Raw genomic sequence first — 13,928 nt, 5'->3', positions numbered from 1 at the left:
TATATATATATATTTGCAACATATTTAATATATATTAATATATTAAATAATATATTAATTTAATACATTAAATTTATTTGCAATATATTTGCAAATTAGTGGAATATCTTGGTGATGAATGACTTAAAAACAGTGAGAAGCTTTGCATAAATTTGGAAAAAAAATTGCTAGAAATCAAAAATTTGAAACAAATGTATTATCGTACATCTGGAAGATTTGATCCGTGATGCAAAAACATTTTGAGGAATCTCGAATTGCCACAGCCTATCGGCTGCCTCCATCCAGCCCTCACACCATCCAACATCCCGTCTTCCTTTCCTCCATCCATAAACCTTTCCTTTCTTTCTGGATGATTATCTTTTACGACACTTTTCTCGACCCTTTCGATTCTCAGAATAGGCTTCTGAAGCCATAGATGTTCCCATTTGGATAAAACGAAGCCGCGGATTTCCTTAATGGAGACACTTTGCTGCTCTCTAGTGGCTGAGATTCGAGCAGGGATTCAAACTCTGGACAAACACGATTCTTCACATTAAAACTCGATCCCTCTGTGGAAACACACACTCAGGTACAAGCTGCTCCTGGTTTGTCATTTAATTGAAAATATCATACAAAGCATTTTCCATGAACGTAAATATGGAGGATACAAGTGCTCGCTGCACGCCGATGTCCGCGGCCCTGCAGAAATCAACAGGTTCAGCAGCCAGTTTGATCTAGTTCAGCCGGCGTGACGGACGACGGCAAACACGTTGAACCCGTGCTCTTCTGCGTGACTTTATAAAAATAAAGACCTGTTTTGAATACATTAAACATCTTATAACTCAAACACTGCGTTAATCAACTTCAGCTGTTTTGAATATAATGATTTGTAGTCACATTTTCCATGTTTCTCGAATGTAAATAAAAATTGACACGAGGCCGTCGCTAGAAAATCCGGTTTCATAAAGAAAAACAAACATCCAGTTAGTGTGGTGACAAAACAGCAGAAAATGCTCATTCGACGCATCGCTTAAAAAAAAAAAAAAAAAAAAAAAAAAAAACGCTATCCAAATTACATATATTTATATTTTTAAATTCACCCTTGACGTGACTTGAACGAACGAGACCAGACAAGGCCTTTGACGAATACGATAAAGCCTTCAGCAGTTTAAATACATTCTGACTGAAAAGACATTTCACGGGTGAAACGGCGGTGACGCTTTAGAATTGTTGTTAAAGTCAAAACGCCGTTTACAATTTTTATTCTTAAAATAATAAGTTATATATTTTCTGTGGATAATAATAATCTCATGGGGTTCCCACTTTTAACAGGGAACTCAAAAGTCTTAAATATAATTTTCCAGTACTGGAAATGTAATAAAATGCAGGATATGTCACTTCCACATTAATATTTCACTGTTGTCCCCCCCTTTTTTTTTTTTTTTTTTTTTTTTAATGTGCAAGTTGGAATCTGAATATCACCAGCTCTGAATTATGAACTTGAAATGACGGACGCGCTGTGACGGTTTCCATCACTATCAAGATTGGCAGTGTGGCAAGCTTTCATTTTCAAATTACGTCACCGATCTCAGATGGAGTGTGCACGTTCTGTGGAACAACAGAACCCCAGCGTAGCGAGGATATCGGTATAAGACCTTGAGCTTTCGGGGAACAAGCAAATAAAAATTCCCATTTATTTCCTGCATAAATAGCTATCTATCTATATGTATATATATATATATATATATATATATATATATGGGATTATGCTGACCTTAATTCTTTGAGGATCAGCAGTGTCTCACCCCAGGAGATGGATCATCACTGATCAGGCACCTTAAACCTCGTCCAGAATTTCCTTTTGGCAGAAAGTCTCAAGCCTGCGTCAGAGGAGTCCGAAAAACCACAGCTGGGAATCGAATATGTCCCTCAACTGGAGGAAAAATACAAGAAAAAAAAAAAAAAAAACGAGGAGATGCAGACGTTGCAAAGCGGTACATCCGCCGTGTCTTTGGTTTGGGATCCAGTGTTGCAGGCTAACGCATCAACTGACCTTCATCGCGGCACAATCGTCTGCCATGCCTGTCATTTTACCGAAAATAAATAGCATATTTACATTTTTGACGATGCAGGCGGCTTGAAATAGTTGCAACTCAAGGTTGGACTCACATTAGCGAAGTCACAATTACTGCGATTCTGAACAGTGCTCGATTTCTAAGAAGCTTTAGCTAATCTGTGTTTAAGGAGTCTAAGAGCATTTTTCAATTGAATCACCCGTCAAGCCAAAAACAGGATTATACATAAAAATGATCTTATCTCTCTTTCTATATGCCTGCTGCAGATGGTTACTCTTCAAATCTTACAGGTGATCTGCGGATAGAGCCGATACGATGTCGGATCTCCGTTTCGGTCGAGGGGAGAGAAACTTTGGACGAAATGAGTTAAAATATATTAAAAAAAAATAGGAAATGCATTGATAAAGTATTAAAGATAATAATGGACAAACGTGCGAAAATGATATCTATCCACTGTATGCGACGCACGGTTCATAGAGGATACAAAAACATGTAGAAAGCAAAGAGTCTCAGTCTTGTGTGACGTTAATGTAAGTGTTGGCTACATAGTATTTAAAGCGTTCTTTTTAGAAATCAAATTTGTTTTTTTGAAGAAATCAAAGGGATGGACATCCACAGTTCTGTCGGGCGGAGCGGCCCGAGGCTAGACTAGAGAGCCGGCCTGGTTCTGGGCCGGCACCATGATGGGCACCCCTCCCATACGGACGATGTTGGAGCTGGTGATGGCGGACGAGGGCAGCGGCGGAGGCGTCGGCGCGGCCTGCACCGGCCGCTGGGGCTGGCTGTAGGTCTGAGGGACGGCCTGGGCCTGGGGTAACGGGGTGTGGCGCTCCGGTCTGGGGACGGAACCCCCGTTGGCGCTGGCCTCGGAGGGGACGGGCTGCCCGTGGGGCAAGGTGCTGTTGTTGTTGTAGCCGTAGTGGGTCGGGGTGGAGGCGCCGTGATGGCGAGAAGGACGGTAGCCGGCCGTGCTGCCCGTGGCGGTGACGATGGAGGTCGTGTCCGAGGGCGGGCGCTGGGGGTAGTGCTGCAGGTGGTGGTGGTGGTGGTTGTTTTGGTGCAGGGACGGCTCTCGGTGCTGCGGGCTGGAGGCGATGGAGGACAGGGTGCCGTTCTTGGAGATGATGTCCGACCCCATGCCGCTCTTTGCCCACGACACGCGCTTGGGAGCCTGGGCGTCCTCCCTGCAGGCGGAGGCAACATCAGCATTCGCGGGAAATTAAATATGCAAAACATGATCTAGACTCAACAGTCTTATTGTCATCGTGCAAGTGCGACATTTTGAGATGAAAAAGAAGTGCAAAGATTTTAAATGGACAACGTTTGTACACAGTAGAGTAAAAAAATACCGTCATTTCCGGACTATAAGCTCACCGCGGATTAAACAATGATGCAGATAATTTATGGATTTTTAGGGGGCCGACGAGCTTCATGCCACCAAAACATCCAGCCTGGTCACGTCGGACCGATGGAATGACCGCGAAATTCTGAGGCCGTCCAATTCAGACAGTGAAGACAAAGCAGGGAGAGAAAATGGATGGACTTGTGTTATTTTTTCATTCATTTTTTTCATCAGCCGTGATACAGGCACTGCTCAGAAAAAAAGCATTTCCAGTACATATTTGTGGATGTTACCAATGTGTATTTGATTAAAAGTTAAAAAAACATGCTTCTGTATCAATATCCTTTTACAACTTGGACACCTGCAGCTTATATAAGAACACATATTTATTTAGTTATTTTTTCGCCGAATGCTGCTTACAGTCAGGTGCGCTCTATAGTCCAGAAATTACTGTGGATGATAGCAGCAAAAAAAAATAATAAAAAAAAAAATCCCTATATGAAATAACATATATTTTAAAGTACAGCATGATTTTCGATTCTCGAGTCAGTTCCACTTTCAGTGCGACACACAAAAAAACACTTTTTGAATGAATTATTGTTCTTCACAGTCCATATTTAAGACGTCAGACTCCAAAGTTGGACTTAAAAGCAAACCAAAAAAATAAGGTCAAAACTCAGGCCGAGATGTGAATGTTAATTTGAGAGGATTGTAATTTCTACTTTTTAAAGATAAGAAGGCTAACCTTAAATAAGTCAAAGTCAACTATATTGTATACGTTCACATATACAGAGCATTGAAATAGCGTTAATCTAAGACCCACGTTGCAAAAGTACAAAAAAATTATTATTCATTTTATTATTCATTTGTATAAGTTTAAGTATTTTTCACGTTAAATATCAGTATGTCGTAAATGAAAGCCTGTAAGGCGCCGCAAATGTTTGCGTTGTTTAAATCAGATGATGAGATTAAAAGAAGCCGCGGTTCAAACTGGTGAGTATTTGGCGACTAAACTCAAAACTAAAGTCTGCTTCGCCTGAGTATTCAGCTTTTTTTTGTTTTTGAACCCGCCGCATCGTCGTCTGTCGCTGCAAATTCCAAATTCGGATACGCACTTGATTTCGTTGGCCATGTCGTCCTCGTTGTCTCGCTGTCGCTTCATCACGAAGAAGCCGCAGATGAGCAGGATCAAGGCGCAGCCCACCAACGTGCCGATGGTGGCGCCGGCTATCATCCCGGCGTTTGTGGCTGACGAGGGAATCACAGTGTGAGCGACTCGCACAAATCCCGAGGGGACGACGCGGCGCGGTCGCACTTACAGGTCACGACCTCTAGGTTGATGAAGCAGCTATTTGAGCCGGCGGCGTTGCTGGCTGTGCACACGTACTTCCCCGACATGCCGCTGGTCAGGTTTGTCAGCCTCAGATCGCCGGTTTTCTCATCTAGAAAAGCAGCGAAGATGAAAACACGCGCAGATGCATCGATTTCTCTAAAACATTCGTGGCTATGTTATGCAAAAAATGCGTCCTGACGCGGAAGAGGTGGATGAGAAAACGCTCACTTCTTTATGCTAACCTAAGCTAACAGGCTAAGGTAGGCTAAAAACAACTGATGAGCAAAAGGAGAGATGGCTAAAGAAACAAGCAAAATTGAGAATAGTTTTGAATTAAAATGCTAGAGTTGCATGACAGCGTTGTTATTCTGTAGGTTTTTGTTTCCAATTTCAGCTTAAATTCACAAGCAGTGTGAATTTCTATGCAGTTCTTTTTGGGCCTCCCGCGTCTTTTGGTGCACGTTCTATCCCTTCATTGTTTACATGAAGCGTCTGCAAAGCGCAGGCCGGCGCGTGAAGCAGAAAAGAAAGACTGACTCGCTTCTAACCTAAGCTTTTTCGGTGTTTCAAAAGCGATTCTCCACACATGCCATGTACCGGCATCCAGGCGGATGCAAAACCTCCGGGGGTCTCGAATAAGAAAAACGCCTGGAAGTTTTTCTACTCACTGAGCATGGGGGAGAAGAAGACCATGGACGTGGGGCTGGTCTTGTTCCACTTGTACAGAGGAACGGGCTTCCCGCTGCTGGACTTGCAGGTCAGGGTCACGTTTCCTTTCAGCACCGGCTTCCCCGACAGAGAGCACTTGGGGGCGGAGGGCGGGACTGAGAGGGGAGTCGCAGAATTAGACACCGGCCAAGATGGAATTCGTCGTTTTCGTAGCGACCGAGGTTTTCTCCCTACCCTTCACATCCAGGCTGAGCTCGGCCGTGAAGCCGGAGTCTCCCGGGATGATGACCTGACAGAGGTAGCGTCCCGAGTCGGACTCCTGGGTGTTGTTGACGTACAGCGTCACGTCGCGCGACGGCATGTTGCTGAGGAAGCCGGTGCGGCCTTGAAACTGAGAGCTGCCGACGCCGATGGAGCCCTTGGTGTAGGAGATTATCTGAGCAGGAGAGCAACCGACGCACTTTTAATGAGCCTTTTTTTTTTTTCCTCCCCGACAAAAGGTTCGGTTGCCGAAGCGGGTCAAGTTCTGAATGTTTAATACGTTCATGAAATAATCAGAGCATTAAGCATTGAGAGCAGATTGGAAAAATAGTCCACCAAATGACTGAAAAGAGAAGAGCCGTGGTGAAATGAATCATTTAAGAGAGTAATTTGTCTTCTGGATTATTACGGCGGAGTTCAGAGGGCCGATAAGAACGCCGCCACGTCTTCCTCAGAGATGGTTCGGACCGTGAAAACGTTCGAACGTTTCTCCGGATTTATCCGGTAATTTCCTGGACACCGACTGAACATTTCTTTTGTTCTTTTCGGAGGTTTTCCCGTGATAAAGGGACACGACGGCAGAACTCTAGATCTCTACGCTGCGGTGCGAGAAGCATCCTCGTCTTCATTTAATGTGTTTTTTTTTCCCGCTGCTGTGATTTCAGTAATCTGACATTTAAAAAAAAAAAAAAAAAAAAAAAAAAAAAAGGATTTACCTCGTACGAACTACATAGGTACAAGCTTTAAGCCCTTTTTTTCTTGGATTATTTCTAATCTCACAAAGGAATCAGATTAACTGTATAAGAACATGCAGACATCCTTCATAAATGTAATCCAGTATTTTACAGTCGCAGATGGCCATGTGAAATCATCGACTGCTGGGAAACGGACGCCGTGACAAAATGTCTCACTCACCAGTTGGCTTTTGTTGGAGAAAAAGTTCCATATGATGGTGTGGGTGTTCAGATCGGCGCTGGTGTCCCAGCTGTAAAAGGCCCTCAGAATCACCATCTGACCCTTGATCACGTCGATGCTGGTCTGAGGCATCTGCAGCTGCGCCAAAACCCCTGGTAGAGGAGAAAGGATAGTGTTCATCGTACGTCCTCGTATTAAGTTATGGTTTGAAAACTATGGATAATCACAATTTCAAGTATATTCATATGACGTGTTGCAGGGCGGCACGCGTGTTTTTTTTTTTTCTCACATGCATCTGGAGGTTTTATACAGTGGGTTTAAAAAAAATAACAGGCAAATTTGAAATTTGAAAAAAAAAAAAAAAAAAGTTTTTTGATGAAAAAACATCGAGTGACATTGTTATCACGATCTTTTCTTTTATTATTTCACAAAAATTATATTTTTAAAAACACGGGCAAAATTAAAAAGATTGCTTTGATAACCAGAATAACCTTGTAAATTATACATGTTACCAATCAACTTTCTGATAAATTCTAGAGGCAAATTTTCCCACAGTGACAAGATTTTCTTTTCTCGAACTCATATTAACAATATTTTTATAATTTCATCAATTCTTTTTTAATATTCATTTTTAATATCAATTCATTATGTATTTTTTAGAGGAACACTTCATTCCATACTAAGATTCTTATAATTTACCTCCTTTACACTAAAAAAAAGGAAAAATTTGGACTTAGTGTTACTTCTAGGTTAATGATTTTACTGGTCCGACCCCCTTGACATCAAATAAGGCCAAATGTGGCCCCTGCACCAAAATGAGTTTGACATTCCTGCTGTATAAATGCACAAACAGTATTGCAAGGAAAATGAAATGACAATGTGCTGTTTGGGGCGGGTGAAAAAAAAAATGCACACCAAAAGTGGCCCAAAAAGAAAAAGGGAAAGGTAATTTATTTTACAAAAAACCTTATTCTCGCATGACGAGCAAACATCGGCTCTTCTTCAGATGCTTACCAGAGATATGTGTTTTGGTTATTTACTATTGTCCTTATTGTTGTTGATGTCATTCTGTTATCTATTAATAATCTTGTTGTTGGTATTTTTTTTTAATTTTTATCCTTATTGTTGTTGTTGTCATTCTGATATCTATTTTTAACCTTGTTGTTGTCGTTTTGGTGATCTATTTTTATCCTTATTGTCGTCATTCTGTTATCTATTTTTATCCTTGTTGTTATTTTCTTGTTGTTGTCATTGTGGTTATTTATTATTATCCCAATTGTAGTTGTTGTCATTCCGTTATCTATTTTTATCCCTGTTGTCATTTTGGTTATCTGTTTTTATCCTTATTGTTGTTGTTGTCATTCCGTCATCTATATTTTATCCTTCTTGTTGTCATTTTGGTTATTTATTATAATCCTCATTGTAATCTTGGGCTATTTATTATTGTCCTTATTGTTGTTGTTGTCATTCTGTTGTCTATTTTTAACCTTGTTGTTGTCATTTTGGTAATCTATTTTTATCCTTATTGTTGTTGTCATTCTCTTATCTATTTTTAACCTTGCTGTTGTCATTTTGGTGATCTATATTTATCTTTATTGTTGTTGTCATTTTGTTATCTGTTTTTATCCTTGCTGTTATTGTTATCACCTGTCTCTTCAATTCATATTTATTGATATTGTTAATTGTTGCACTGCTCTGACAAACGAATTCCCCCTATGGGGATCAATAAAGTATTATCTTATCTTATCTTAAATGCCAGACTCCTGAGTAAGGTGTAATGTGCAGGTGTGGCCAGAGGGGGGCAGCAGAGAGCGAGCACTGAGCCCCCGTCCACAAAGGTACCTCTCAAATGCTTGTTTACATCTCATAAATCAGCTCATGCATTACTTTCACCTCAAAATTATTCATGTGTCAGATGTCAAGGAAATCACACAGAGTTTTCTGTGCTGCAAATTCAAATCCGGGTCACGGAAACCCTTTCGGCAGAGAGCTGAAGATGGTTAATCGATAGAAAATGTACATTTCTCTTCACTTCATCATCCATCCTTACGGTCATGATGAAGAGGAATGAACCGGATTTTAAACAGGAAGTGGAATATAGCAGGAAGGCAACACACACACACACACACACACACACGTGGTCTTTCTTCCTCTCATCTCTTAACCTTTCCACCTCTCTTCCAGACAGGATTTCTCTTTGTCTCAGTCCTCCACCCCCCCCCCATCGAAAAACAGGCCTTTTAGAAGGAGTCCTGCGTTGCACAGATGTGTGAAGAAGTCCTTTCTCATCAGGCTCACATGGTCATCGCTGCCGTGCACGCATGCCTGTGTGTGTGTGTCCTTAAAGACAATGTGCGATGTAGCGGTGTGGCAGGTGTGTGCACGTCTTTAAAACATTTATGGGAGGTTCTGTGAGTTTTCCCGTGCTCGCCGCTGTGATTGACAGGAAACCTTCATGTGAGGACTGAAAGATGGAAATCTTGCTAATGACATCCACTCGCACACTTCATGCACCGCAGCGCTCCAAAATAGGGATTTTTTTAAAGATTTCTGCAAACCGGCGCGCCGCGCATACCGTATTAACACTCATCCCCGGGACGAAAAAATAGTGTTTTTAAATGAACTGTTGTTCAGGTGCACAGGAAGTGATGCAAGCGCAGGAAGAGTCCCGAAAAAAATGATGGACTTCAACTCCCCCCCCCCCCCCCCCCTGCACCTGCTAGACACTACAAAGAAGCAACCTGCTCTGCCAATGTCATGGTACATGACTTGTGGTTTCTGAAGTCCCCCCTTTTTCAAATGGTTGCCTCAGGCTTGCAGCCTTTCGACTCCGGCCACCGACCAGCGAAGATGCCAAGCGCTGCATTAAGGTCACCGGGAAAGTGTTTTTTTTTTTTTTTTTTTAGAGGAGTCCTGTTCTTTTCACCTGTGTTGTGAAGAGAAAAAGAATTTCGGGGGCGATAATGGAAAAAGGTTTATCAGCAGGACTGCTAGAGGGACTGCATTTCTCTACGCGCCGATTTCGATATTTCTTTCCCAACTGAGCGCTTTGCTTTATTATTAGAGTTATAATTGATTGACGTGTCCTCTGCCTGACCTTCCACCTGATCGGAGTCTCTCTTCACGTCGAACGCTGAAATTGCGATTGTGAGAAATGTTTTCTCGATTCCTCTGTATGTCCATCCAGCAGATGCGGAGAAATTAACAATAAGCTGACAATAAGCATAATGGTTGCCCTCACATGTAACTGTAAAAGTATAAATGCAACCAAACGTAAGGGAAAATAAACGTAACTAAGTGTGAAATAACTATAATTATTCAAATCCAAAATATACTTTGGCTTTTAATTCTTGAACAATTTGTTGTTTTCCTGGAAGGCTAACTTTAGCATACTTAGCTCCGTGTTTGGTGTCAAAATGCAAACATAGATTGTACTCTTTGACAACCAACATTTGTCATAAAACAAAAGACATATCGCTTTTTCTTCTTGAAGCACAAACATTTATTCACCTTCCCATTTTTCTTAAAAACAGCCTTCCATCTGCATCAACTTTTCTCTTCCTTGACATTCCTGACAGGGATTATTTGTACTTCTCTATTCAAATTGTTGAAAATGGCATTGATGTGGATACACTGCGATCTAATAGCGGGTAACATGATCGGCTTGAATTGTGAGAAATGCAGTTTAAGGTCAATGCACGCGTTTGAATTATTTATTTTAAGACAATCAGACCTTTTAAGACGTTTTTGCGGGCCACAGGAAGTGACCTGGAGGGCCACATTTGGCCCGCGGGCCGTGAGTTTGACACGTGGATTAAAAGCTCGGACTCTTCTGCAAACACCTTCATATTTAATGGAATTGATTAAAAAGCTAACCGTCCATCTGAGTCCCTCTACGCACCGACTCTCCGTCAGCTCCTATACATCTTAGACTTGTAATTTTCCCCACATTCAGCAAAATGTCTCTGAACAGCGCAGGTTTTCCTCTGGTTTTTCCGGATAAATCCAGTTGCCAATGACCCACCGGTAGCTCTCGGCACAGGTGAAATAGAAGCGCAACAAAAGCGGCGTGTAAAATGATCTGCGGGGTCAGACGGTGCCGGAATCAGTTTCCCCCCCCCGTCGCCGTGGAAACCCGACAGCGAAAACACAGTTTGTACCTGGAGCACATACAACTACCGCGTGCTACATACTGTCATTTCCGGACTATAAGCCGCTACTTTTTTCACACGTTTTGAAAACTGCGGCTTAAACGATGCGGCTAACATATGTTTTTTTGGGGATTTTGTTTTTGGGGGGGGGATCTCAACACATCAGACCAATGAAATGACTGTGAAATTCTGACTTTATCAACAAGATCCGTAATATCCCTCAGTATGCAGCTATTACACGACATGCACGTTATGGTATTCAGTGCAACCTTGACTTACGAGCGTTTTTCAAGATACGAGCCGCCGCTAAGTGCATTTTTTGCTTTGGGATCCGAGCTCAGATCTGAGTCAAGAGCAAGAGGGATGAGTGTTTGACACCGACGGTGCAGCTTATATTCAGGTGCGTTCAATAGTTTGAAAATTACGGTACTTTTTACACTCACACACACACACACACACACATACACCATGCTCCTCTGGCACAACTCTTTCTAATTAAGCACCATGCTAATACAGAGAGCAGAGGAAAGAGATGGGGTTTTTATTTGCAGGGCAGATAAGCCGTGTCGGGGGGAAAGAGGCGATGGAAAAGATGAGGTGAAAGGAAGGACGGGAGAAGATAAAGAGGAGCTTGATGGTGTCACTTGCTCTTTAGGCTCAAAGGAGATTTGCGGCGGCGGCCAGCTGAGGGGCGAACTGATGGATGGCGGCGTCCGACCGGCGGACGTGGAAAGATGACGGAATAAACGCAGTGAATCAATCCGGAGTGGCGGCGGAGAAACCGACGGAAACTCTAATAGAGATACTTCTGGAATTAGTTTTCAATTCCTCCTCGGTGGATCATTAGTGTTGCTCGGAGAGGACAGCATCTCCGGAGAACCGTCTAAACCAGGGGTCGGCAACCCGCATGCGGCTCTTCTATCTTTACACTGCGGCTCTGAGTGGCTTGGGAAAATAAATTTCAAATATTTAATTGAAGTGTATTTCATTTGTGTTCAATTTCTTTTTTTAACTTTTTAAGTTGGAAGATTATTGTGATCTTGAAATATTAAATAAAATGATATTTATTATTGTTCGCCGCTTAAAATAATGTCACACTCGCGGAAGCCGGTAAAGTCCCGGTTTACAGATGCTGTGCGCAGAAGTTCAGGAGCAGAAGTCCCATAGACCAGGTAAAATAAATATTTATGAAGATATTTTGCAAATACTTATTTTTTATTGTTTACTGACAGTGATTTTTTCCCGATTTATTTCTAAAATTCAGGTCAAGGCTCCGCTACACGCTCATTTTGAACTAATTTTGAGCCCAAAGCTCAAAATGAGTTCATTACATAAATAAAATTTAATTTTCTCCGTAATACTTTGTGAATTTCACCAGGTGCTTACGCTTAGAGTTCTTCTATTAATTGCACATAAAATGATCACAGTGAACTGGCTCAAACCCCACCCACCTACCCTGGACCAGTGGCGTCAGAGACTTAAGGATGTAAACTGCATGGAACGCATAACAGCAAACTTACGATTTCAGACAGACCTATATCTTGACAAATGGGCACCCATTAAAAAATATTTGGAGAGTTGAAGATATTATCTCTATTTGACTGAGTTAGATGTTTTTTTGTGTTTGTCTTTTTTTTTTTTTTTAGTTTTATTTTACTTTCCGCTTGCTATTGAGGAAATAAGTGACCTATAAGAATATTGTGTAATGTATATCTTGTTCTGAGGTTTTGTAAGAATGTGTATGACTCTGTTAAGGAACCTGTTCTAATAAATGTTCAAAAAAAAAAAAAAACTTTGTGAATTCCAGAAGCAACACACTACACACTTATTTATACAAAGTGTAAAGGTAATAAAAAGCAATTTATACAGCGGTACCTTTATTTTAGACGTCAAAAAGTAGTTGCGGCTCCCAGTGTTTTCTTTTCCGAGGAAACCGGGTCCAAATGGCTCTTTGGGTGTTACCGGTTGCCGACCCCTGGTCTAAACGTTGATCCCGTCATCGTCGTGCTCTTGGTGATTTATCCCGATCGCCCGTCCCGGCCCGATGAAAATCTTGTTTTGCTGCTGTAAGACGATTTGCCGACAGAAACCCCCCTCCACCCCCCGGATGCCAACAAGAGGCGCACCTAACGGGGAATGTCATTGTTTATCAGCGTGCACGGAGAGCATGCCGGGATGAACTGGGGGCACGGGGATCACGTTCATAATATTCAAGTCTTGCCTCTAAATTTGGTCAGTGAGGGTTAATCTCTCTGACTGTGGCAGGTCTGAAATCCACTCTGCAGGCTCCACGGTGATTGGCTTTAAATATTCCATGGTGACTGATGGCGGGGCAGATGGGAATGAGGTGGATCAGGGTGGAGAGAACGGAGGGAGTAATGAGATCTGGACGGGCTTCACTGGAGGTAACGGGGCGAATTTGACTAAATCTGGTTTAATAAAATGTCCCGTGGTTCTGGGTGCGACCGGCATTTGGAAACGTGGTGGTGAAGTTCTGGGGAAAAACGGTTGGACTTTGGGAGCTGGTTGTCGCTGGTCCGAGTCCGTCCAACTTGGGACGTGAGCAGAAGGGCCAAGGAGGAGACAGCTGGGGCGAAACAGGTATCAAAATGAGGCTGAGCTGGTTTTAGTGCTAATAATAGATAGTAGAAGTCATTTTAAGCACCTTCTATTATTTGTCTCATAAGTCTTTGCAGTTCTTCACCAGAGCCTCGTGCAGGAGGGTAGACTGCCGCAGGTGTGCAGTGCACCGTCCTTGAGAAGAGCCTGTTGGCAGGCCTTCGGTGCCAGATTGTTGTCTTGAAATTCTAAGTCTCACCTTTCCTTGCAGGTTCTTTGTTACCGTATTGTACATCTCACCTTTCCTCGCAAGTTCCTAGTTCCTGAGACTCCTACGACTCCGATCGCCTTTCCTCTTCCTAGTTTCTAAGACTCCCATGACTGCGATCGCCTTTCCTCGCAATTTCCTAGTTCCTGGGACTTCAGCGCCGCCAATGGCTTTTCCTTGCAAGTTCCTAGTTCCTGAGACTCCTACGACTCCGATCCCCTTTCCTCTTCCTAGTTTCTGAGACTCCCATGACTGCAATCGCCTTCCCTCGCAAGTTTCTAGTTCCTGAGACTCCCGTGACTGTTATTGCGTTTCTTCTTCCTAGTTCCTGAGACTCCCGCCACTCTGATCGCCTTTCTGCGCAAGTTCCTAGTTC

General features: G+C 42.5%; 1 protein-coding gene across 1 annotated transcript in view; it reads right to left on the bottom strand.

The window, feature by feature from the left end:
- Positions 1-579: 579 nt before the first annotated feature.
- The window catches only part of esama (endothelial cell adhesion molecule a), a 64,923-nt gene continuing 51,574 nt past the window's right edge, over positions 580-13,928 (bottom strand). Inside the window, exons 2-7 of the mRNA XM_086160192.1 lie at positions 6,575-6,726; positions 5,633-5,834; positions 5,398-5,553; positions 4,716-4,838; positions 4,512-4,644; positions 580-3,238 (exon numbers count right to left, since the gene is read on the bottom strand). Coding sequence (XP_086016318.1) covers positions 2,698-3,238; positions 4,512-4,644; positions 4,716-4,838; positions 5,398-5,553; positions 5,633-5,834; positions 6,575-6,726 — 1,307 coding nt within the window. The 3' untranslated portion in view covers positions 580-2,697. The remainder of the gene's footprint in view (positions 3,239-4,511; positions 4,645-4,715; positions 4,839-5,397; positions 5,554-5,632; positions 5,835-6,574; positions 6,727-13,928) is intronic.

Source organism: Fistularia commersonii, chromosome 15 (genome assembly GCF_037954325.1).
Source record: "Fistularia commersonii isolate RoL2024-O1a breed Wild chromosome 15, RoL_Fcom_v1.0, whole genome shotgun sequence".
In the NCBI taxonomy this organism is placed as follows: Eukaryota; Metazoa; Chordata; class Actinopteri; order Syngnathiformes; family Fistulariidae; genus Fistularia; species Fistularia commersonii.
This window is presented reverse-complemented; position numbering and strand designations above follow the sequence as displayed.